Source organism: Lampetra planeri, chromosome 82, assembly GCF_965212315.1.
Source record: "Lampetra planeri chromosome 82, kcLamPlan1.2.h2, whole genome shotgun sequence".
Taxonomy (NCBI): Eukaryota; Metazoa; Chordata; class Hyperoartia; order Petromyzontiformes; family Petromyzontidae; genus Lampetra; species Lampetra planeri.
This window is the reverse complement of record NC_136186.1, coordinates 3832138-3855510: the sequence shown is the minus strand read 5'-3', so window position 1 is coordinate 3855510 and position 23373 is coordinate 3832138. Positions and strand designations below refer to the sequence as shown.

The window sequence follows — 23373 nt, the reverse complement described above, 5'->3', positions numbered from 1 at the left end:
TGACTAATTCCCTGAGCTAAGCGACAAGAACTGGCTTAGTGACTTTGCGTTTGCTGTGGACATATTTTCACAAATGAATGAGCTGAATGTGAAACTGCAGGGGAAAGATCAGTTTGTTCACGACATGTACAAACATGTGAAAGCCTTCAAATCCAAGCTCACTTTGTTTTCCAGACAAATTGCGAACAAATCTTTCGCTTATTTCCCCACACTTGCCATGCAGGTGTAGTAAGTTGCAGGAGGCTTGGACGACGTGGTTGGAGGCACACTTATTTATTAATACCAACTTGTGTACAGTAACGGGAATACACAGCACTTGAAAGGGTATCGTCCCCTTCACTCTTCTAACAGGGAGACACCACGTCTAACCCCGCTAACCTACGCCCGAGTCCTCCACTACGGAGCTAGGGGAGGCTACCTATCCCAGCCCTGGTCAAGCTGGGATCCCGGCACCCTGAGTTTCCAGACCGGCTCTTATAAGAACGTCAGTCTGGGCTCTCGGGGCCACGCCACCTGCTTGCCCTGGTCGGCCCTGACAAGGACAGCAGCCAGGGGAGCTCCGGGGCCTATTCTAGCTGGTCTTCACTCTTCGCTGGTTAAAGCTAACACTCGACCCCGAGCCCTCCGGCTCATCACCTTTTATAGCACTCGGCCCCCGGGAGAGGCCCGTGGGGGATGCAGGTGCGGACGTCGGTGTGAGCACCTCCGTGTACGGCCCTAACCACGCCCCTTGTGTTTGTTACCCACACAATTACACCTCTACATCACCCCCCCCCCCTGTACATCCCGCAGCCGTCCCTGGCTGCAACAAAATCACAATAAAGATGCATCCCCCCCAAAACCGTGTGTGCCTCGCGTAATTTTAACAAGAACAACAATAACAACAGGAAACAGAAAAAAAATAACCCGACGCACCCCCCCTGAATAAATACCCCATTCCGCAAAACCAACATATATACACGCACTCCGGACGCCCGCCCCCCACCTTCCGCAAGGGCCCCCCAACGGCCGACCTCACAAAAGTCTGCACGTTTTGGCGCGCGTTCTCGCGGCGTGCCCGTCACAAGGGGCCGCCCCGGCACGCCCAGTGGCGGGTGTCGACAGTCCGGGTATGAGAGTGTCTGGCTTCGCTGCTGAGTGACCCCCGACCCCCCCGGGAGGGGTTGGCGGTCGTGGACCCGTCACTCCTGGTGCACCTGGAGATGGAAAAGTCGGTGTCAGGTTAGGTGAAAGCAGCGAAGCCGGGGAGTCGGCGGACCCCTCACACGTTTGGCCATGTGTGTGTGTGTGCGAACCACGGGGCGGCGCAATGAACGGTTTCAGCCTGGAGGGGTGCACATACCACCGACGCTTCCCCCACTTGACGCGTACACATTGCGGTCGCAAGACCTGTATGACCTCCACGGGCCCCCGCCACTGCCGCACCAGCTTCGACGAGGTCGCCAGTGGCACCTGGGGACTGTGCAACCATGCCCTGTCCCCCGGTTTCCATTGGAACACATGTGCCCGCCCCAGCCTAAGCCTCTCATTCGCCTTTTGGCGGAGTTCAGAATTTTGCACGGCCCCTTCCCGCGCCTCTGTTAATTTCCCGATGTTAAATTTAACGTGGTCGGACAATTTAGACTTTGCCTGAGGCGCCGAGAGCTTCAGCTGAGTCGTCACAGGCGGGTTAGCCTCGCGGCCATACATTAAGAAGAAAGGTGAAAATCCGGTGGCCGCATGGGGAGCCATCCTGTAGGCTTGCAACACACCCGCAATGTGAAGTTCCCAATCTGTATGGGATTCCGATACCTGCTGGGACAGCATGGACGTGATAGTCCGATGCAGCCGTTCCACCATCCCGTCAGTTTGTGGGTGATATGGGGAGGTCCGAATTTTCTCCGTACCCAAGAGGTCGCACACCTCGCGGAGGAGTTTCCCCGAAAATGTTTTACACTGGTCAGTCAGCAGCCGTTCCGGGGCACCCTTGTCGAGGACGTAGCCCTGGACAAAGGCCTCCGCGACGGCTGCTGCCGACTGGTTGGCCAGAGGCCAGGCCATGGGCCATCTCGTGAAGTATTCGACCCCTGTCAATAAGTACCTATTTCCCCTGGGTGTAGCGGGAAATGGCCCGAGAATATCCAGAGCAACGAGCTCGTTAATCCGGAAAACCTTTATCGACTGCAGCGGAGGGTTGGACCCCCTCGCTGGTGGCTTCTGCTGCGCGCATTGAGTGCACGACCCCAGGAGATCCCCCACATCCTTTGCCATGCCCGGCCAGAAGAAATCGAGCTGGAGCATGGCAAGGGTCTTGTGAGTCCCCATGTGCAGGAGCCACTCATGCGCAGCCCACACCACTTTATCCCTCAATGCTGCAGGCACCACCAGCCGTTGGTGGCGGGATTTCCCGTCCCAGTGCATTAAAAGCCCCTGGAACAACCCCCACGAGTCAACGTTCGCCGCCCCCTGACCAACCCCCCCGATGCGACGGCGCAGAGCGAGGAGGGAGGTGTCCTCCATTTGGAGGCGTCCCCACTTCGCAACGGACAACCCCAGCAAGGAATCCCTCCCTTCTTGTTCGATAGGACCCGAAGTAGAAGGCGCATTGGCGGCGGCCACAAGGACCGAATCCGTGGTCATGTTCGGGGGCCTACAACGCCCTGAACCCAAGAGGCAAGCGCACTCTGAAGTGGGCGGCAACCGCGACAGAGCGTCAGCGTTCGTGTGGCGGACGCCCTTACGATATGTGGTGACAAAGTCGTAGTCTTGGAGAATCTCCAACCATCGAGACAACTGTCCCGATGGTTGTTGAATCCGCAGGGCATACTGCAGTGCCGCATGATCTGTACGGACGGTGAAACGTCGACCGTACAGATACGGGCGGTACTGCTGAATGAAATAAACGATCGCCAATAGTTCACGACGGATAACGCAGTACCGTTGTTCCGCCGGAGACAACACCCGACTTCCGTAAGCCACCACATGCTCTATGCCACCAATGAGCTAGGACAGCACGCCCCCAATGCCCGTGTTACTTGCGCCTGTATCAAGCAAGAAGGGTTGTGAGAAATCGGGATAATTCAACGGCGGAGCCCCCACCAGGGCATCCCGGAGGGAGCGAAAAGCAGCCTCCTCCTCCGGCCCCCAACGAAACCTGACTCTCTTGGACGTCAAGGCATGCAAGGGTTTCGCGATCGTAGCGAAGTCAGCCACAAACCGTCGGTAGTACGACGCAAACCCAATGAAACTCCTGACCTCCCCCACCGAGGTGGGAGTCGGCCAGGAGCTGACGCATTTCGTTTTGGTGGGATCAGTGGATATCCCCGAGCGTCCAACAATATGACCCAAATACCGCACCGATTTGCGGAGCAAATGGAACTTCTGCAGTTTAAATTTGAAATTGGCAGCCCGCATTTTGAGAAAAACGGCACGCAACCTCTGGAGGTGTTCATCGAATGTTTTGCTAAAGACGATGACATCGTCCAAGTAAATTAAACACGAATCCCATTGCAAGCCCGCCAAGACCAGTTCCATTAACTGCTGAAAAGTTGCTGGCGCAGAATGTAAGCCCATCGGCAAGCGGTTAAATTGGAAAAGGCCATGCGGTGTACGGAAAGCAGTCTTAGGTTAAGATTCGTCATCCAGAGGAAGCTGCCAGAATCCAGAAAGTAAATCCAGGGTGGAAAAGAATCGCGCCCCCGCCAAGGCATCAAGCGACTCATCCATTCGAGGAAGCGGGTATGCGTCGGCTACTGAAATTTTGTTTAACCGCCGAAAGTCGACACAAAACCGCAGTGAGCCGTCGTGTTTTTTCACCAAAACGATCGGTGCGCCCCACGGGCTGTTGGAAGGGGATATGATATCGGCGGCTAGCATGTCATCAACGGCCGATTTGACATGATCCTTTTCGGCGGGACTCAACCGAAAAGGATTTTGGCGGATTGGCGCGCTGTCACCCGTGTCAATATGGTGTCGCAGCAATTTAGTACAACCAATATCAAATTTGTGTTGACTAAAAACGTCGGCAAACTCTTTCAGGAGAACTCGCAGCTTCCCACGCTGTGAGTCGGACAGGTCCACTGATCCCGCGCAAAGCGCATCCAGCCATCCGTCATCACAGTCCGAATGCGGTCGCGACGGAGGATTGGTGCTTACCTGACCCACGAGCGGTTCCTCATAGGGTGCCGGCGTTGCGTGTGCAAGCACGGTCCCTTGAGGAACCACGGCCGTTCGCGATCCCACATTAAGGACTGCAATGAAGGGGTCCCCATCCCTTTTCACCATGGTCTGAGCCGCTAGCAAATCGGGTCCATTGACCCCGGCTCGAGATGGTCCCAACAAGACCCCCCGATCCACAACCCCCTCAGCAAACGGCGGACGCAACCTAAGAGGGACGAGCATCTGAGCTCCCGGGGGTACGCTCACAGTTCTCGCCACGAGCGCCTGCACGGTCGCAAATGCCCGACGCTCCGTGGCGGGGGAAGACAAAAATGTTACACGTCGGCCCGACGGGAGCTCGATGCACCCCTGGTCGATCAATATACGGATAGGCATTTTGGCCAAGAAATCTGTCCCCAACAGGCACGGAACCGCCAGTGAGGAGGAAACCAATACAGGCTCGGATAATTTAATGTCCCCAATGCAAATTTTGGCGCGGATCTGCCCAATGATGCCCAGCGAGCCCCCGTTAGCAGCATAGCATGGCACGTCAACGGGGAGCAAAGGACGACTTTGAACGGGAAGGATGTTATAAATCAAATCAGATATAATGGTCGCCGATGCTCCCGTGTCAATTAAAATCTGCACCTCAACCCCATCAATGTGACCGACCACGACCGACGACCCCGCCGACGCTGCAACGACACGATGGGCGAGCTCCGACCACTGGCCCGGTTGGAGCGCTCGCCGCATTTCAGAACAATCTGACACAACGCCCGGCGATTTTCGAGACCTGTTTGTTTCAGCAAGTGAGTGTGACAGATGTGTGCGCGGGCTAAACGTGTGAGGTGCCACGACTCGCCGTATTTCTCTGCTGGAGCTTGGGTGGAGGCGCCGTGGCGTCCTGACGAGGTGTCGCCCCGCGCTGACGAGGAGCCTGGCATCCTGAAGCCACGTGGCCTCGAAGGCCACAGTTGTAGCAGCGTGTGAGCGCCCCAGATGGCCTGGGCTACTCCTGGCGGCTCGGTCCGTTCCGAGCCTGTGGTTCCGCAGATCTCCATTCCTCCCGCCGCTCCACCCCGCAGACCTCCTCCGATGGGAGGGCGGGAGCCGCCATGACATGGCCGGCCACCCCCTTGGCGGCCTTGCGACGCAGGGACCGCAAGCCCCCGTGGATGTGGCGCGCGACCAGCAAGGAAGACATCTCTGTGTCGTCTTGAGCCAAGACGGCGACGTCCAGCTCATCCGCGAGTAGCAACAACTTTTCCGCCACCATAGCGTCCACTCCCTCCTCATCCATCCGCGGAAAAGCTGCCTTCACCAGGGCCAGGAGAGCCGTCAGGAAAGCCAGAGGCGATTCGTTGGCGCCCCGATGGCGATCGTGGACCAGCTGACTGCAGTCCGAAGGCGGGCCGTAGACAGCGGACAGTAGCTGCAACGCCAAGTGCAGCGTGGCGTGCTTTTCCTTAGGCGCCGAGGTGAGGGTAGCCAGGGCGTCGTTGTCCAGCATCGCCGGCAGCGCGTAGTGCTTCACCGTCCGTCCAGTTCGCCATCTCCTGATGAGCGAGGAACCGTCTCTTGAAGCCACCCCAGTCACCGTCCACGCCCACGAACTCTTTGAGAGACGGCAGTCGCTGCTGTAACGCGACGTCCGTGGTCGTGGATCGCGCTCCGTCGTTCCCGGCACTCGTTACAGTGCGGGCGGGCTGCGAGTATGGCATCGCAGGTCGCTCCGTTGTCGACGCGCTGGCCGGTGTTGATGATGTCACGGCTTCTGCTTGGCCCTCGGCAGTCACCTGACGCGCGCCGGCCCCGCCCTCTGCTCCCACTGTAGCGATGGCGGGAAATTTAACTGCGAGCCGTGTCGGGGTGGCGGGAAACAGCGCCGCGCATCGGCTGCCGTCGTCGTCCCACGCAGCCCCTCCAGCCCCCAACCGCGTGATCTCCTCCAACGTGGCGGCCGCAGCGTAGAGCAACTCCGCCAGGCGGGAGTGAGCCAGCCGAAGTCCCTCGGCCGATGCATCCCACCCTTCCTGCCAAGTCGGCCGAGGTGTCCTCCATCTCCGACTCCTTGGTACGCGTCGTCCCTCGTGTGTCCATTGTTGAACGATCACTTCTGACCCCAGATGTAGTAAGTTGCAGGAGGCTTGGACGACGTGGTTGGAGGCACACTTATTTATTAATACCAACTTGTGTACAGTAACGGGAATACACAGCACTTGAAGGGGTATCATCCCCTTCACTCTTCTAACAGGGAGACACCACGTCTAACCCCGCTAACCTACGCCCGAGTCCTCCACTACGGAGCTAGGGGAGGCTACCTATCCCAGCCCTGGTCAAGCTGGGATCCCGGCACCCTGAGTCTCCAGACCGGCTCTTATAAGAACGTCAGTCTGGGCTCTCGGGGCCACGCCACCTGCTTGCCCTGGTCGGCCCTGACAAGGACAGCGAGCCAGGGGAGCTCCGGGGCCTATTCTAGCTGGTCTTCACTCTTCGCTGGTTAAAGCTAACACTCGACCCCTAGCCCTCCGGCTCACCACCTTTTATAGCACTCGGCCCCCGGGAGGGGCCCGTGGGGGATGCAGGTGTGGACGTCGGTGTGAGCACCTCCTCCGTGTACGGCCCTAACCACGCCCCTTGTGTTTGTTTCCCATCCGTGCCCATACATCTACACAATTACACCTCTACACAGGAAAAGGCACCGCGAAACGCAAAAAAATCCAGCAAGTCGCTTGAGGACTTGCACGGAGAATTCTGCCGTAGGTTCTCTGATTTCGAAAACATTGAACAGTCACTTCAGCTGGTGTCCTGTCCCCTGTCACAAGACCCTGAAACAGAACCACAGGAGCTGCAGTTGGAGCTGATAGATCTTCAGTCTGACTCCATCCAAAAGGAGAAGTTCAACTCTGTTAATCTGAATTACTTTTATGCTTCACTTAACAGAGCCACGTTTCCAAACCTCCGGAGGACTGCACAGAAGATACTGACTTTGTTTGGCTCGACTTATGCGTGTGAGCAGACATTCAGCGTCATGAACGCCAACAAAGCCCGTCACAGATCAAAGTTAACGGATCAGCACCTCAGATCTATCCTGAGAATTGCCACAACCAAAATAACTCCAGACTTGAATGCACTGGCAAAAATGGGAGATCAACAACACTGTTCCCACTGAAACTGATCATCTGTTGCTGCAGCGAGGTTGAAACCAAATCTACATCACACAGCCTGCGTGGCTGCTCTAACCTGTTAATGTCGATAATAAAGAAGTTCAAGTGAGGTCATTGGTTTGGGCGCAGGCCTCAGATGTTTTCATGATGTTTCATCAGTCACGTTACGACATGTTTTGTATTGTTCATGTTCGTGCAATTTGTTAAATTTCCTTGCAAATAAATGCTTTGCTACCTGTTAAAGGCCACATCCTATCATGTAATGATTTTTACATGTCATTTATATTAGTTCACACAAACACTCCATCTGTTCCTGGCCCGGCCCCTCTGTCAAATTTTAGAACCCATTGTGGCCCGCGAGTGAAAAAGTTTGCCCACCCCTGTTCTAGGAACTTGAATTGTGAGAAGAGACAAGACGTTGGGAAATGAGTGACAAACAGTTACTCACCAGTGACTCACGGCCTACCCGTACCCGGCCGCACCAGGGTCGCAAACGGGTACCCGTCCCCGGCCGGGTACGGGTAGCCGGGTATCGGGAAGGGTACAGGTATCGGGTACCCGGTTGCGACCTCTGCTTTGAATGCAGCCACTTTATCTGCCGAATTGAACCGAGTTGTCGATCTCCCCTGAAATGACAGATTGAGTACGTTGAGCAGGCTGAATATGTCACATAAGCGAGCAAGTTTTGCGACCCATTCGGTGTCACTGAAATGTGCTGCCAGTGGTGACTGTTTTTCTAAAATATATCTCTGGAGTGGCTCTCGCAACTCAAAAACTCTGGCCAGTGATCTGCTTTTAGAAAGCCATCTCGCTTCTGTGTTTTAGAGATGATATGTGGTGAGCGCGTTGCGCTACGAACCCGGCGACCCGAGTTCGATTCCCGCTCACGGCCACCACGATTATTTTTACTGGTCCTGGGCTTCCCCTAGGTCGACTCAGCCTCAAACGAGTAACTGATGTGGTCCGTGTGAACATCGCCACTGGGGAGACAAAGGCGGCCGGGCGTGGTGAATCCAAGTCCCGGGCGAAGCCGGGTCGTCAAGCTAGTCTTCTATATATAAAAGGAAAATTTGTGAATGTGTTGTCTGTTCAAAATGTTTAGCGTACTTCCTGACATGCAACAAACTTGAAATTTGCCATGTGGTTACTTTGCAAAATGTACAGCATGCACAAATTATAAAAAATACCCTTTTGTATTTTAGGGTGGGGGGGGGATGACCATGAAGTGTGGCGAGAATCGATATCTGCTGAGCGTTTGTGGTATCGTATTTAACGGGAATAGTCCGATTCTAAAGAAATCTACAACCTTCGATTCCTTTGCGCGATCTAAAGAATCGAATCTTGATGCGCGAGCGTAAGTTTATTTTCCACCGCTCGTTTGGTTTTGTTTAAATTTATTTAAATTTTATTTCAATTTTTATTAATGAGATAATCATTAACAAAAATGCATTTGTATATGTTATGTTTTTAATTTTTTTTTAGAAGTTTTTCAATAAATGTTTCCCCCGGGCAACGCCGGGTGCTTCCCGCTAGTACCTAATAAATGAAACTGAAACTACTCTTTGGTTCTTTCGGTAAAGTCACGTATAAAGATAAAATAATCAATTAAAAAGGAAGTATGCTTTTATTTCATTTATTATTTTATCTTTATACGTGACTTTACCGAAAGAACCAAAGAGTAATTCCTGCAGTCACGAACGCTTCAAATTAAGATTGAAACTGAAGCTATCAATTGGCGGTTAATTAACATAATGTATTCATAAATGCAATCGCTCGTTCATTGCGACGGGTTCAACATCCACTCAACACTGGGCATGAGCCCGTCTCATTAACATAATGTATTCAGTTACACAGCCGCTAGTTGGGAGAGGAGATTGTGTTCGACCCCGCAAGGGACGTCATGTCACCTGCTGCCGCGTGACGTCACGAGCTGCTACACCGCGCTCGCTCTCACAGATCCGAGGTGAGAAGTTAACATCGTGGTTGTTGTTGTGGTTATTGTTTACCCAGGCAGAGCCTCTCTCCGTCTCTCTCTCGTAGGGATATCAATGGAGTAGCAGCGAGTATGGAATCGATGTCCAGGTCGGAACATTACAACGCGGGGCCTAGCCACGCGGGGCCTTGCCTCCTGCCCTCGCCTGATTGCATTGGCTTTAATCCTCTGCTTAAGTTTAATTCATCTTCATCTGGCTCACTACTTCATGGGACCTCCTTTGCCAGTAGCAAAATATAAGAAGAGGTTTTTCCCCTTTTCTGGCAACTGAAACAGGTGTTAAGATATTAGTGGTTCTTTCGGTAAAGTCACGTAGAATGGAAATAATTAAGTAATACAATTTCTTGCTGTGGATTTCACACCTGACGATGATTGCTCGTGTTGCAGTCGAAACGTCGTGAGAATATTTTTTATTTTATTGTTTTTCTTCTACGTGGCTAGGTGTGAAAAACAGCAAGAAGTTTTTTGAAAATTTTGGATAATTTTCTTGCCGTGTTTTTCACACCTGACGATGATTGCTCGTGTAGCAGTCGAAACGTGAGAATTTTATTTTATTTAATTGTTTTGCTTCTACGTGGCTAGGTGTGAAAAACAGCAAGAATTTTTAGGAAATTTTTGTAAAATTTTCTTGCTGTGTTAATTCACACCTGATTGCTCGTGTTGCAGTCGAAACGTCGTGAGAATTTTTTTTATTGTTTTTCTTCCACATTACTTTAGGTGTGAAAAACAGCAAGAAATTTTTGGAAAATTCTTGAAAATGTTCTTGCTGTTTTTCACACCTGATTGCCTGCCTCTAGCGGTGATATCAATATAGAATATATGTAAGGATGCCCCCCAATAGACTCCCCCTGGAACTCTACCAGACACGTCCCACTGGGTCAAAGACCCCAGGACTGGCCCAGGACACACTGGCGGGACGATGTCGCTCGGCTGGCCTGGGAATGCTTGGGAATTCCCCAGGATGAGCTAGAGTCTGTCGCCAGAGAAAGGGAGGCCTGGACTGCCCTTCTCAGCATGCCTCCACCGTGACCCTCACCAGGACAAGCATTTTTAGAAACTAACGAATAAAGCTGTGATTCTTCTTGGCCACAGATATTACTATGTGGATGCAGAATATGAACGTATTTAAATTACCATCTCTGCTGGCTTATACAATGAAGGCTGTCCTGCCTATGATTCATCCTCTATCCAACCAGACTTATTTTGTATTAGAAGCTTACAGATCCTGAAGATATCAATATAGAATATAATCTTGAGTCTCTTTGGCAGGCGAGGCTGCATTGGTTCGGTCATGAATCCCGCATTTCCAGACACTCCATGCTCAAGCATCTTTTGTTTGTCCAGATATTAGGGGCTGAACAGGCATGGCATTGACTAGAGAAGAGATTGGAGGATGTGGAGGTGATCGGACCTGCCGATGACTGGTGCCGGCAGTGTCAAGATTGGCCTCTGTGGAAGAGGTCCGTGAGGTATGCTGCAGGGCAGTTAATAGATATTTTCTCTGCAACAACGATGAGGTCGGAAGAGCGACGCCAACATGAATACGTGGTACGCTGGGTTCCTAAAACCCAGCAAGGCAGTGGGGAGCACAGCTGGTTCATATGCCAGTCATCCCTTGACACCTGGATCATTCCCATTACCTGCTGACAAGGAATCCACACTTACATGGCCTTAAATTGCACCTATCATGGCATTAGCACTGGGATAAGGTTACTTGCAATTCGTCACGAATTGTGGATTTTTGTATATATATGTTAATGATGCATGTGGAATGTACGTGTATTTAAGAGTGTATCTTCGTGGGGAGCTGTGGTGCAGTTATTTCACTGCATTATGAACTCAACAATTAGTTTGATTATCACCGACAGCAAACATGATTGATAAGTGAAAGTTGAACTGCTTGTAGGCCTCTGCTATGTTGATTGATCTTAAATTAATTACATTGTGAAGTGAGGAAGCGTCAATACTGAGCAGATGAAGGCGGCCAGGCATGGTTCTGGACACACCACCACTTTTTACCATGCCAGTGTGTGACAGTGTTGAGTTTCTATTTGCAGTAAATTATATTAACTATTGAACATGGAGGTCAAATCAAAACAATCGTTTATTTTAGTTCCCCTCTGGAATTTTTTGGAAAAATGGAAACAGGAAATTAACAGCACATATGCTCCTGAAGTTAGATCTGTTCATCCAAGCAAATCTGAGCCTGGCTTCACACCTCTAAAGTTGCAATTGAAAATGTATGTATGCATTTATGCATAATGCAAATAGTATTATTCCCAACAGCCTTTGCTATGTTAGCTGAAATTTGCTTTTATAAATACTACTTTTTCAACCAGGCAGCCGAAATTGTGTTCTTGGTGTTTTGGGTTAATATTTATTTGGAAGATACTAGGGCTTCCAGGCATATTTATAACCATTTGCCCTCTTATTGTGTGCCCTAACAGCCCGTGTGATGAATTGGGGATAATCTTGAATATATGAATAAAGATAGACGTGTAAGTCATGTGTGACTGTGTATATATTCATTCCTCTGTACCTCGATTCTGTTTAAGATGGTGTGGACATTTTTTCTGTCTGCAGCTGATGCTTCTTCTGATGCTTCCTCTGCAGAATTGGTCTGATGGAGCAAAGGCACTCAGCGGAGCTCAGTAGACAAAGACAACAATGGGGCCAGTATGCAAACAGCATGGATTGTACTGCAAATTTTACACAAGACCAGAGATCTCCAACGGGAGAGAAACCCTTCAAGTGCACTGTGTGTGGGAAGGCATTTTTAGATTCATTTAATCTTAAAAAACACCAGAGAACACACACAGGAGAGAAACCCTTCAGGTGTAGTGTGTGTGGGAAGGAATTTTCATTTTCATCTGGTCTTAAAAAACACGAGAGAACACACACAGGAGAGAAACCCTTCAAGTGCACTGTGTGTGGGAAGGCATTTTCAAGTTCATATTATCTTAAGATACACCAGAGAACACACACAGAAGATAAACCCTTCAAGTGCAGTGTGTGTGAGATGTCATTTTCACATTCATCTAATCTTAAAATCCACCAGAGAATACACACAGGAGAGAAACCCTTCAAGTGCAGTGTGTGTGAGATGGCATTTTCACAGTTATCTAATCTTACAATCCACCAGAGAATGCACAAAGGAGAGAACCCCTTCAAGTGCGGTGTGTGTGAGATGGCATTTTCACATTCATCAAATCTTAAAATGCACGAGAGAACGCACACAGTAGAGAAACCATTTAAGTGCAGTGTGTGTGGGAAGGCATTTTCACGTTCGTCTTATTTTAAAATACACCAGAGAATACACACAGGAGAGAAACCCTTCAAGTGCACTGTGTGCGGGAAGGCATTTGCACAGACAACACAGCTTAAAACACACCAGATAACACACTGGCATCAGAAGACCCCCAAGGAGTGTAGTCTGAAATCGACTTGTGAAAGTCAAAGTGCTGCAATGAGCCCATCCCTCCTGAAAAAAGAACCAGAAGTAAATTCCAGCTTGGACACTATGAAATGTATCAAGGTGACATTTGAAGAGGCGACGGTGAAGGGCGAAGAAGTGACAGTGAAGAGCGAAGTAGTGACAGTGAAGAGCGAAGAAGTGAAGGTAAAATGTGAAGATGAACATTCAACTCCAAAATCGGACCTTCACATCAATGGAGGCACCGTGAAGCAGGAGGAGAATTCTGACTGTGAGGCAGAGCGAGGCAACTCCCAGCAGTTTGTGGAAGTGGAGGTGTGGGTGGACTTCTTAGACAATACAAAGTCAAATGGAGAACCTGTAGATGTGTAAGATTGAGACAATGAAGCTCCAATAGATTCACATTTGTCACAGGCCTTGAAGGAAAATAACTTGAAGTTGAACACTCCATTCCTAGGTTCAACCTGCAGAGTAAGAGCAGTCAGTATTTTGCGGCCCCGTGGGTTGGGTAGATCTCTAACTAGGAGTGAGAGCCAGTAAGCTCCCAAGCATTCACTATGTTATAATATTAGCATTTATATAGTGCTTGCTTAATCGCCTCAGCAACTCGGAGTTTTGTATTATCTCATCACAAACACTCGAAGAGCACGCCTTTTGGTGTCCTCTGGATTATCACCGTTTGATACTAGGCTCGAAAGAAAGCTGTCTCTGGTATGGACCAATCAGTTTCAAAGACAATGCATATATTGTGTCCTATGACTAACCACACTGCGATTCGAGGGGAGAGAATTTCACGTAAAAACAGAGGCACGACCCATACATCGAGACTCCTGCAAGTTACAGAAGACTACAAGCGACAGGGTACTGCGACAGGGTAGACTACGGGGCATGGCCTCGAGATGAACAATGGGTGTTGTGTCTTGCAGAGAAGAGGGGCGAGGTGATGCTCGGTGCTGAGTTCGGCATGGACCGACAGAATATCATTGAGAGTTTTATTCTACATTCATCCTGATGTTTTGAGTTGCTTGCAAAGTCAAGGATTGTGATAAGTTGTATTGTACTAAGCTTTCACAGTTGTTCAAGAGGTGTGCGAATACAATTTACAAGTTTTGAGAGCGAGTTCCAGCTCCCACGACCAGCTGCGATCGGCAGGCTCTTGGGAACCTGCCCCCGTGCATGGTCAACGAGCTGCACCAGCAGAAGCCACGAGTCTAGGAAATGAACGCAAAGAGTTGACTTACTGCAAGCAGCAAGCTCTGGGGTGGGACTCTGCAATCAACCAAGGATGAAGAGGCTTGCCGAGTGGCAATGGGTCACCTAGTACGAGCTCGGCGCTGACAGAAGTATAGCTCAAAGTTATTCTACACTGAGTACCAGCTCCCACGAGCAGCTACAGCCCGAGAGATAGAGTGACGAGCAACAACGCGCAATCAACCGGGAGAAAGGGTGGAAGCCCAAGCATCGACCAAGCCAGCATCGCAGAGAACCAGCTGCATGCACAACCAGGCATCGCCAGGGAGCACGGAGTCGGAGAGAGAGCGCAGCAGCGCCACCGAGCACAGGTGTCAGCTTCCAGCGGACGAGCGGCGAGCGCTGTCGAGCACCTTCAAAGACGAGCGTCGTGCCGACTCAGCTCATCCAGCAGGGGAAAGAGCCTGATCAGCCGCCCGTGAGGAAGAGGAGAGCACCGTGGGTTCGACCTACACACACCGACCAGCACCAGCTGTGAACTAAGACAAGAGTGAGGAACGGCGACCAGCAGACGAGCTGCGGGCGCTATCTGACGACGGTATCATCGCGCACCGCCGACGGCGAGCGTCGTGCCGACTCCTCATCCAGCAGTGGGCAGCAGCTCCAGCTGCCTCCGAGCGAGAGAGAGCGAGGAAGCTGTGTGTATGACCCTCCTCCACACTCACATATTCACAACGCATCGCCCGGCGTCTGCTTAACGCAAAGAATTGATCAAGGAGACAAAACCACCAAACACACATACCGGGACTAATAATGAGAAGAATAATGATAAGAGTGCGTCAACTATTAGCTGATAATGAACATTACTGCCCATTGAGTCACGTGGATACGGTCGTTGAGAAGTATTTTAGTCGTTATTTTTGTTAATTTTAACTGTACCAATGTATTCATTGACGAAACTAAACGTTTAGAAACCTACGTTACGAATCCACACACAGGGAGACTTCGTTCGTGGCAGGGTGGACGTTGGCGTCTTTGTTGGCTTCACTCGCAGCTCGGCGACTCAGGGTAGCGATTCTTCTCAGGTGGTGCAGACCTCGGCTTGTAGCAGCACGTCGCTACCTCGCGATTCTCGTCATGCTGGATGACGAAAACTTCTTGACGATCTGTGGTGGAGTCGAAGCCCTGGCGACGAGATGGGGCTCAGAGCCCTGGCGATCTGTGTTGGGGCCCGTGGCCCGGATGATCTGTGGTGGGGCCCGTGGCCCAGACGATGTGTGGTGGGGGGCCAGGCCCCTGACGAAGTGTTTTGAATGGATTTTTTCCCGGCTTATATTGAGAAAAATCCCCTCCGTTTCCCGAGTTGTTCAAAGTCTGTCATAAAACCTTCCTGTGTGTGACCATCTGCATCCGTGTGTGTGTCCGTCCGTGTGTTTCGCTTGCGTGTTTGTCCGTGTGTTTATTAGCTTTGAAGACACAGCTGTTGTCGTTCTGGAAGGGGGGGGGGGGGCTCGTGACGGCGCCAACGAAGTTATACATTAGCCAGACCGATGATTCGCGTCGAGTTATATATATATAAAGAGATATTCGAATCCATGTTTTTGTTACTGAATAATATTTGTCGCGACAACCTACGCGTTAAGCGAGCTTAATTATTTCCGCCCTCGCTCGGGGATCATATCTTTTGTCTCACACAGCTTAAGTTGTTTTGGTTTGGAAGTTGAAATGCGACTTATTCCATTATGCCCCAGTTATGCCGAAACCGTGTTCCCGATGTTTCATCGTGACCCGATCTCTCATGGAGATGTTATTCCTTGCGTGTGCAATTTTTTGCTGTCCGTGTTGTGGGAAGACAAAGACGGTTGTTTCCACGGTGGAAGCGCCCGGCGCATGCGCTTATTTATTTATTTCTGAGAGTGTGTTAATTTCCTTTGAGCCATTGCCCGGGAGTTTTATTGGTGTCATTTCCCGGCTTTGTGCCTGCGTGTGGAGATCCTCTCGGAAAGACAAAGACGGTCGTGTTGCTGCTGTTGTTTTCAGGGGGTTGTTGTGTTTGGTTAATTTTGAGAGCCTTATTCACCGTTAGCTCCTAGGATATTCACTTTAATTCCGTACTTATTATTTGACTTCTTGTGATTATTTAATCTGATATCCCGGCTAGGAATTTTGTTTTGGAGCGAAATAGATGCCATAATTGTTCTTCGATGCTTCGGCCCGGCCGTGTAGAAATTCTATGAAGGTAAATAATGTCAGTATTTAATTAACAATGATGGGTCGCGATTCTGGTGCAGACTGTAGTCTGATTTTCAATTGTAGTGAGGATGGATAATGTTTGCTTACTTCATGGCTAAGTTGTACTAGTTTGTCTAACATGGTTCAAAACCCGTTTGTCTTTTTTTTATCGTTAATGTTGTTCCTTTGTTAAGAATATAATTATATATTTCGTGGCCTGGTTTTGTACTTATCAAAGGGTTTTTTTTCTTTACGAAAGGATGTTTCTTTCAGAACCCCCCGGCTACCATTCCCCCCTCCCTTGTTCCTCTTGTGTGAAATTCGGGGAGTTTTTATGATCTTGATTACCCTTCTTTCATGCCCTCTTTCCTTTGAAATGAGGTGTGCGCACATCTGTGTTAGTGTGTGGGGACCTCTGTGGGAGTGTGGGGGCGTGTCCGTTCTCACGTTGCCCCGTGTCTATTAAAAAAACGATATTATCTATGTTGGCAGAATAATTCTTAAAAAAAAATTTAATTTTAAAATTAAAAAGGGGGGCATATATCCAACAAGACGATTGTGTTGAAATCTTTCTTTTGATCACAGAATCTTGCCCGCGAATTTATTGAAGCCTTAGCCAATTGATAAGCATTTGCTGAAGCAGGTACATTGCCGCACACCATTGTTCCAAGACGTTTAGTTAATTACATAATCTGCCAATGAATTCATTGAGGTCTAATTTTGCCTTCGGGACATGTTTATTGCTGTACGTATGAATATCGTCACATTTATTTTTACGGACTTTTTCCTATCGCCGTATATGCTCGCGTTACTCTGAGGAATTAACCGATTGCTCTGTTACCCATTTAACAACGTAATCATTGAGGGTTAAATGTACGGATCAATGAGGAGCACATCTCCAGGAGTACTGTGACAATTCCAAGCATAAGAGTTCGCATATTAGAGTGTTATGTTTTTGTTTAGAAATTAAAGTTGCTTAACACAGAAGTGTCTGAGTGGTTCCTTCCTAAGTTCATGCATAACGATCTTAATTATAAGAACTGTATCCTTCGGTGAGATCTGAATTCTGAGACCTGATAGAATTACACTAAAACATAATCAGTAAAAGTTAAAGCGAGAATCTTTGTATTATCACAATTAGTAAGAAGACAATTTTTTTACGACCATTGGGGGGGGGGGGGAGGATGGTTTCATGATGATTCAAGCGCATTGTATTTATTGTGCACTTTATATTATTACATTGTAATATGAAATAATGATACAACTCATCATAATGCAGAATCAGTGGGAGCCCTGAGCTTGTTTTCCTGTAACTAGATGGTCCCATCTGGGGATGATGGGAGACCGTGACACCCGAAGTGTGTTGCCTATGTCCAGTCTACTCCTTAATCTCGTTTTTGTTGCTGTCACTGCAGAAAACCCTGCTTCACAAAGATAGGATGTTGGAAATGGAAGCAGGCTTTTCAGTGCTTTTGTGACAATCTCAGAATATTTTGCCTTGACTTTAATCCAGAACGTATCGTGATTTGAAGTTGTCTCAAACATACTTTTAAGGCCACCTTAATTTGAGATCTCAAGCAGTTGATCCTATTCTAGCACAGACAAAGTCGATTCACCTGGCTTATTCACAAATGGGTCGCAGATCCATTCTTTCCCAGTTCGGGGTTCTTTTGTGGTTGGGAAGTAATGCTCAAACTCTTTTAAAAGCTGAGATAGGTTTTAATGCACCAGCTGGGAGAAAGGCCCTGGCTCAGTCTATTTCAAAATCTCTGCTAGTGTTTGAAACATGTCAAAAGTTCCAATGTTCACTCGTCGCCCCCATGATTTCAGTTTGGTTTTGAATCAGAGGTCGCAAACGGGTTTTGATTCTTTACCCGTTCCCGGCCGCACCAGGGTAGCAAACGGGTACCCATTCCCGGCCGTTCCTGGCCGGGTACGTGTAGGGTACGGGTATCGGGTAGGGTACGGGTACCCGATTGTGACCTCTGGGATGAAGCCATGTTGCAGGCGCGGGTGGGTTGATTCTAGGACAGACATGGGCAAAGTCCGGCCTGTTGGGCTTTTTAATCCTGCCCGCCGAACTTATCCAAATATTATTAAATTAAATGTTACCTTCCTCCTGTAATGCCCCCATTCCCCCATTAGATGGCGCACTTTATGTAATTCAACAAAACTCCGACTTCTCTCCGAATTTCACGAGTCCGTTCTAGACCCCACAGTTATTTAAAGAGTTTTAAGCACAGAAAACGTTATTAAAGTTTGAAAAATAATTAATTATACAAACTTTTCAATAATTTCCTTCTTCACTTCGATTAAAATTTTCTTTAAAAACTTCTTCTCACCAACATTACCACTCATTACCACTTTCTCCGAAGGCAAGTTTGTAAAATAATACATGGTACAGACAGCAGACATCTTGTGTCCGGAGATCAAAAGCTAATTTGAAAAAGTCAGTTCATCACCCAGGACTGTGACTCGCCGTGTGATACTGATTGATAAAAATATAGCCAGTCAATTAAACAAAAAGTCTTGATTCCTTTGAATTATATTCGCTAGCACTGGATGAAAGTACGGACGTAAAATACACTGCTCAGCTCCTCATTTTTATCCGAGGCATTGACAGTTTTGCAATAACAGAGGAGTTTTTGACCATGGAGTCCCTGAAAGGAACAACGCGGGGAGAGGACTTGTATAACCAGGTATCTGCTGTCATCGAAAAAATGACGCTACCTCGGAGTAAACTTGTCAATGTCACAATGGATGGATCGCCAAATTTAATTGGACAAAATGTTGGGCTGCTGAAAAGAATCCAGGATAAAGTGCAAGAGGAAAACCCGGTCCAGGATCTTATTTTCCTTCACTGCATCATCCATCAAGAATCCCTGTGTAAGTGTGTATTGCAGCTTAATCATGTCGTGAATTCAGTCGTAAAACTTGTTAACTTTATACGAGCAAGGGGACTTTAGCACGGTCAGTTTAGTATGTTCCTGGAGGAAACTGATGTGGATCATCAGGACTTACTCTCGTGTCCGCTGGTTAAGTTTGGGGAAAGTGTTACAACGAGTGTGGGAGCTGAAAGAGGACATCATCGCATTTTTAGAGTTTATGGGGAAATCTGACGAATTCCCTGAGCTAAGCGACAAGAACTGGCTTTTAGTGACTTTGCATTTGCTGTGGACATTTTCACAAATGAATGAGCTGAATGTGAAACTGCAGGGGAAAGATCAGTTTGTTCACGACATGTACAAATATGTGAAAGCCTTCAAATCAAAGCTCACTTTGTTTTCCGGACAAATTGCGAACAAATCTTTCGCTCATTTCCCCACACTTGCCATGCAGGTGTAGTAAGTTGCAGGAGGCTTGGACGACGTGGTTGGAGGCACACTTATTTATTAATACCAACTTGTGTACAGTAACGGGAATACACAGCACTTGAAAGGGTATCGTCCCCTTCACTCTTCTAACAGGGAGACACCACGTCTAACCCCACTAACCTACGCCCGAGTCCTCCACTACGGAGCTAGGGGAGGCTACCTATCCCAGCCCTGGTCAAGCTGGGATCCCGGCACCCTGAGTTTCCAGACCGGCTCTTATAAGAACGTCAGTCTGGGCTCTCGGGGCCACGCCACGGGCTTGCCCTGGTCGGCCCTGACAAGGACAGCGAGCCAGGGGAGCTCCGGGGCCTATTCTAGCTGGTCTTCACTCTTCGCTGGGTAAAGCTAACACTCGACCCCGAGCCCTCCGGCTCACCACCTTTTATAGCACTCGGCCCCCGGGAGGGGCCCGTGGGGGATGCAGGTGCAGACGTCGGTGTGAGCACCTCCTCCGTGTACGGCCATAACCACGCCCCTTGTGTTTGTTACCCATCCGTGCCCATACATCTACACAATTACACCTCTACATCACCCCCCCCCCCCCCTGTGCAGTCCGCAGCCGTCCCCGGCTGCAACAAAATCACAATAAAGGTGCATCCCCCCCCAAAACCGTGTGTGCCTCGCGTAATTTTAACAAGAACAACAACAATAACAACAGGAAACAGAAAAAAAATAACCCGACGCACCCCCCCTGAATAAATACCCCATTCCGCAAAACCAACATATATACACGCACTCCGGACGCCCCCCCCCCCCACCTTCCGCAAGGGCCCCCCAACGGCCGACCTCACAAAAGTCTGCACATTTTGGCGCGCGTTCTCGCGGCAGGCACGTCACAAGGGGCCGCCCCGGCACGCCGAGTGGCGGGTGTCGACAGTCCGGGTATGAGAGTGTCTGGCTTCGCTGCTGAGTGACCCCCGACCCCCCCGGGAGGGGTTGGCGGTCGTGGACCCGTCACTCCTGGTGCACCTGGAGATGGAACAGTCGGTGTCAGGTTAGGCGAAAGCAGCGAAGCCGGGGAGTCGGCGGACCCCTCACACGTTTGGCCATGCGTGTGTGTGTGCGAACCACGGGGCGGCGCAATGAACGGTTTCAACCTGGAGGGGTGCACGTACCACCGACGCTTCCCCCACTTGACGCATACACATTGCGGTCGCAAGACCTGTATGACCTCCACGGGCCCCCGCCATGGCCGCTCCAGCTTCGACGAGGTCGCCAGTGGCACTTGGGGACAGTGCAACCATGCCCTGTTCCCCGGTTTCCATTGGAACACATGTGCCCGCCCCAGCCTAAGCCTCTCATTCGCCTTTTGGCGGAGTTCAGAATTTTGCACGGCCGCTTCCCGCGCCCCTGTTAATTTCCCGATGTTAAATTTGACGTGGTCGGACAATTTAGACTTTGCCTGAGGCGCCGAGAGCTTCAGCTGAGTCGTCACAGGCGGGTTAGCCTCGCGGCCATACATTAAGAAGAAAGGTGAAAATCCGGTGGCTGCATGGGGAGCCATCCTGTAGGCTTGCAACACACCCGCAATGTGAAGGTCCCAATCTGTATGGGATTCCGATACCTGCTGGGACAGCATGGACGTGATAGTCCGATGCAGCCGTTCCACAATCCTGTCAGTTTGTGGGTGATATGGGGAGGTCCGAATTTTCTCCGTACCCAAGAGGTCGCACACCTCGCGGAGGAGTTTCCCCGAAAATTTTTTACCCTGGTCAGTCAGCAGCCGTTCCGGGGCACCCTTGTCGAGGACGTAGCCCTGGACAAAGGTTTCCGCGTCGGCTTCTGCCGACTGGTTGGCCAGGGGCCAGGCCATGGGCCATCTCGTGAAGTATTCGACCCCTGTCAATAAGTACCTATTTCCCCTGGGTGTAGCGGGAAATGGCCCGAGAATATCCAGAGCAACGAGCTCGTTAATCCGGGAAACCTTTATCGACTGCAGCGGAGGGTTGGACCCCCTCGCTGGTGGCTTCCGCTGCGCGCATTGAGTGCACGACCCCAGGAGATCCCCCACGTCCTTTGCCATGCCCGGCCAGAAGAAATCGAGCTGGAGCATGGCAAGGGTCTTGTGAGTCCCCATGTGCAGGAGCCACTCATGCGCAGCCCACACCACTTTATCCCTCAATGCTGCAGGCACCACCAGCCGTTGGCGGCGGGATTTCCCGTCCCAGTGCATTAAAAGCCCCTGGAACAACCCCCACGAGTCAACGTTCGCCGCCCCCTGACCAACCCCCCCGATGCGACGGCGCAGAGCGAGGAGGGAGGTGTCCTCCATTTGGAGGCGTCCCCACTCCGCAACGGACAACCCCAACAAGGAATCCCTCCCTTCTTGTTCGATAGGACCCGAAGTAGAAGGCGCATTGGCGGCGGCCACAAGGACCGAATCCGTGGTCACGTTCGGGGGCCTACAACGCCCTGAACCCAAGAGGCAAGCGCACTCTGAAGTGGGCGGCAACCGCGACAGAGCGTCAGCGTTCGTGTGGCGGACGCCCTTACGATATGTGGTGACAAAGTCGTAGTCTTGGAGAATCTCCAACCATCGAGAAAACTGTCCCGATGGTTGTTGAATCCGCAGGGCGTACTGCAGCGCCGCATGATCTGTACAGACGGTGAAATGTCGACCGTACAGATACGGGCGGTACTGCTGAATGAAATAAACGATCGCCAATAGTTCACGACGGGTAATGCAGTACCGTTGTTCCGCCGGAGACAACACCCGACTACCGTAAGCCACCACATGCTCTACGCCACCAATGAGCTGGGACAGCACGCCCCCAATGCCCGTGTTACTTGCGCCTGTATCGAGCAAGAAGGGTTGTGAGAAATCGGGATAATTCAACGGCGGAGCCCCCACCAGGGCATCCCGGAGGGAGCGAAAAGCAGCCTCCTCCTCCGGCCCCCAACGAAACCTGACTCCCTTGGACGTCAAGGCATGCAAGGGTTTCGCGATCGTAGCGAAGTCAGCCACAAACCGTCGGTAGTACGACGCGAACCCAATGAAACTCCTGACCTCCCCCACCGAGGTGGGAGTCGGCCAGGAGCTGACGCATTTTGTTTTGGCGGGATCAGTGGATATCCCCGAGCGTCCAACAATATGACCCAAATACCGCACCGATTCGCGGAGCAAATGGCACTTCTGCGGTTTAAATTTCAAATTGGCAGCCCGCATTTTGAGAAAAACGGCACGCAACTTCTGGAGGTGTTCATCGAATGTTTTGCTAAAGACGATGACATCGTCCAAGTAAATTAAACACGAATCCCATTGCAAGCCCGCCAAGACCAGTTCCATTAACCGCTGAAAAGTTGCCGGCGCAGAATGTAAGCCCATCGGCAAGCGGTTAAATTGGAAAAGGCCGTGTGGTGTACGTTAAGCAGTCTTAGGTTTAGATTCGTCATCCAGAGGAAGCTGCCAGAATCCAGAAAGTAAATCCAGGGTGGAAAAGAATTGCGCCCCCGCCAAGGCATCAAGCGACTCATCCATTCGAGGAAGCGGGTACGCGTCGGCTACTGAAATTTTGTTTAACCGCCGAAAGTCGACACAAAACCGCAGTGAGCCGTCGTGTTTTTTCACCAAAACGATCGGTGCGCCCCAGGGGCTGTTGGAAGGGGATATGATATCGGCGGCTAGCATGTCATCAACGGCCGATTTGACATGATCCTTTTCGGCGGGACTCAACCAAAAAGGATTTTGGCAGATTGGCGCGCTGTCACCCGTGTCAATATGGTGTCGCAGCAATTTAGTACAACCAATATCAAATTTGTGTTGACTAAAAACGTCGGCAAACTCTTTCAGGAGAACTCGAGTCGGACAGGTCCACTGATCCCGCGCAAAGCGCATCCAGCCATCCG

At 50.4% G+C, this 23373-nt stretch overlaps 2 protein-coding genes across 2 annotated transcripts in view; both read left to right on the top strand.

Moving 5' to 3' along the window:
• LOC144738423 (uncharacterized) overlaps positions 1-23373 on the top strand; it is a 176377-nt gene that overhangs the window by 49114 nt on the left and 103890 nt on the right. The window lies entirely within an intron of this gene.
• LOC144738388 (uncharacterized) overlaps positions 1-23373 on the top strand; it is an 85045-nt gene that overhangs the window by 14479 nt on the left and 47193 nt on the right. The window contains exons 3-6 of the mRNA XM_078621425.1: positions 9140-9267; positions 11911-13090; positions 20356-20409; positions 20688-20761. Of these exons, the coding sequence (XP_078477551.1) occupies positions 9140-9267; positions 11911-13090; positions 20356-20409; positions 20688-20761 (1436 nt within the window). The remainder of the gene's footprint in view (positions 1-9139; positions 9268-11910; positions 13091-20355; positions 20410-20687; positions 20762-23373) is intronic.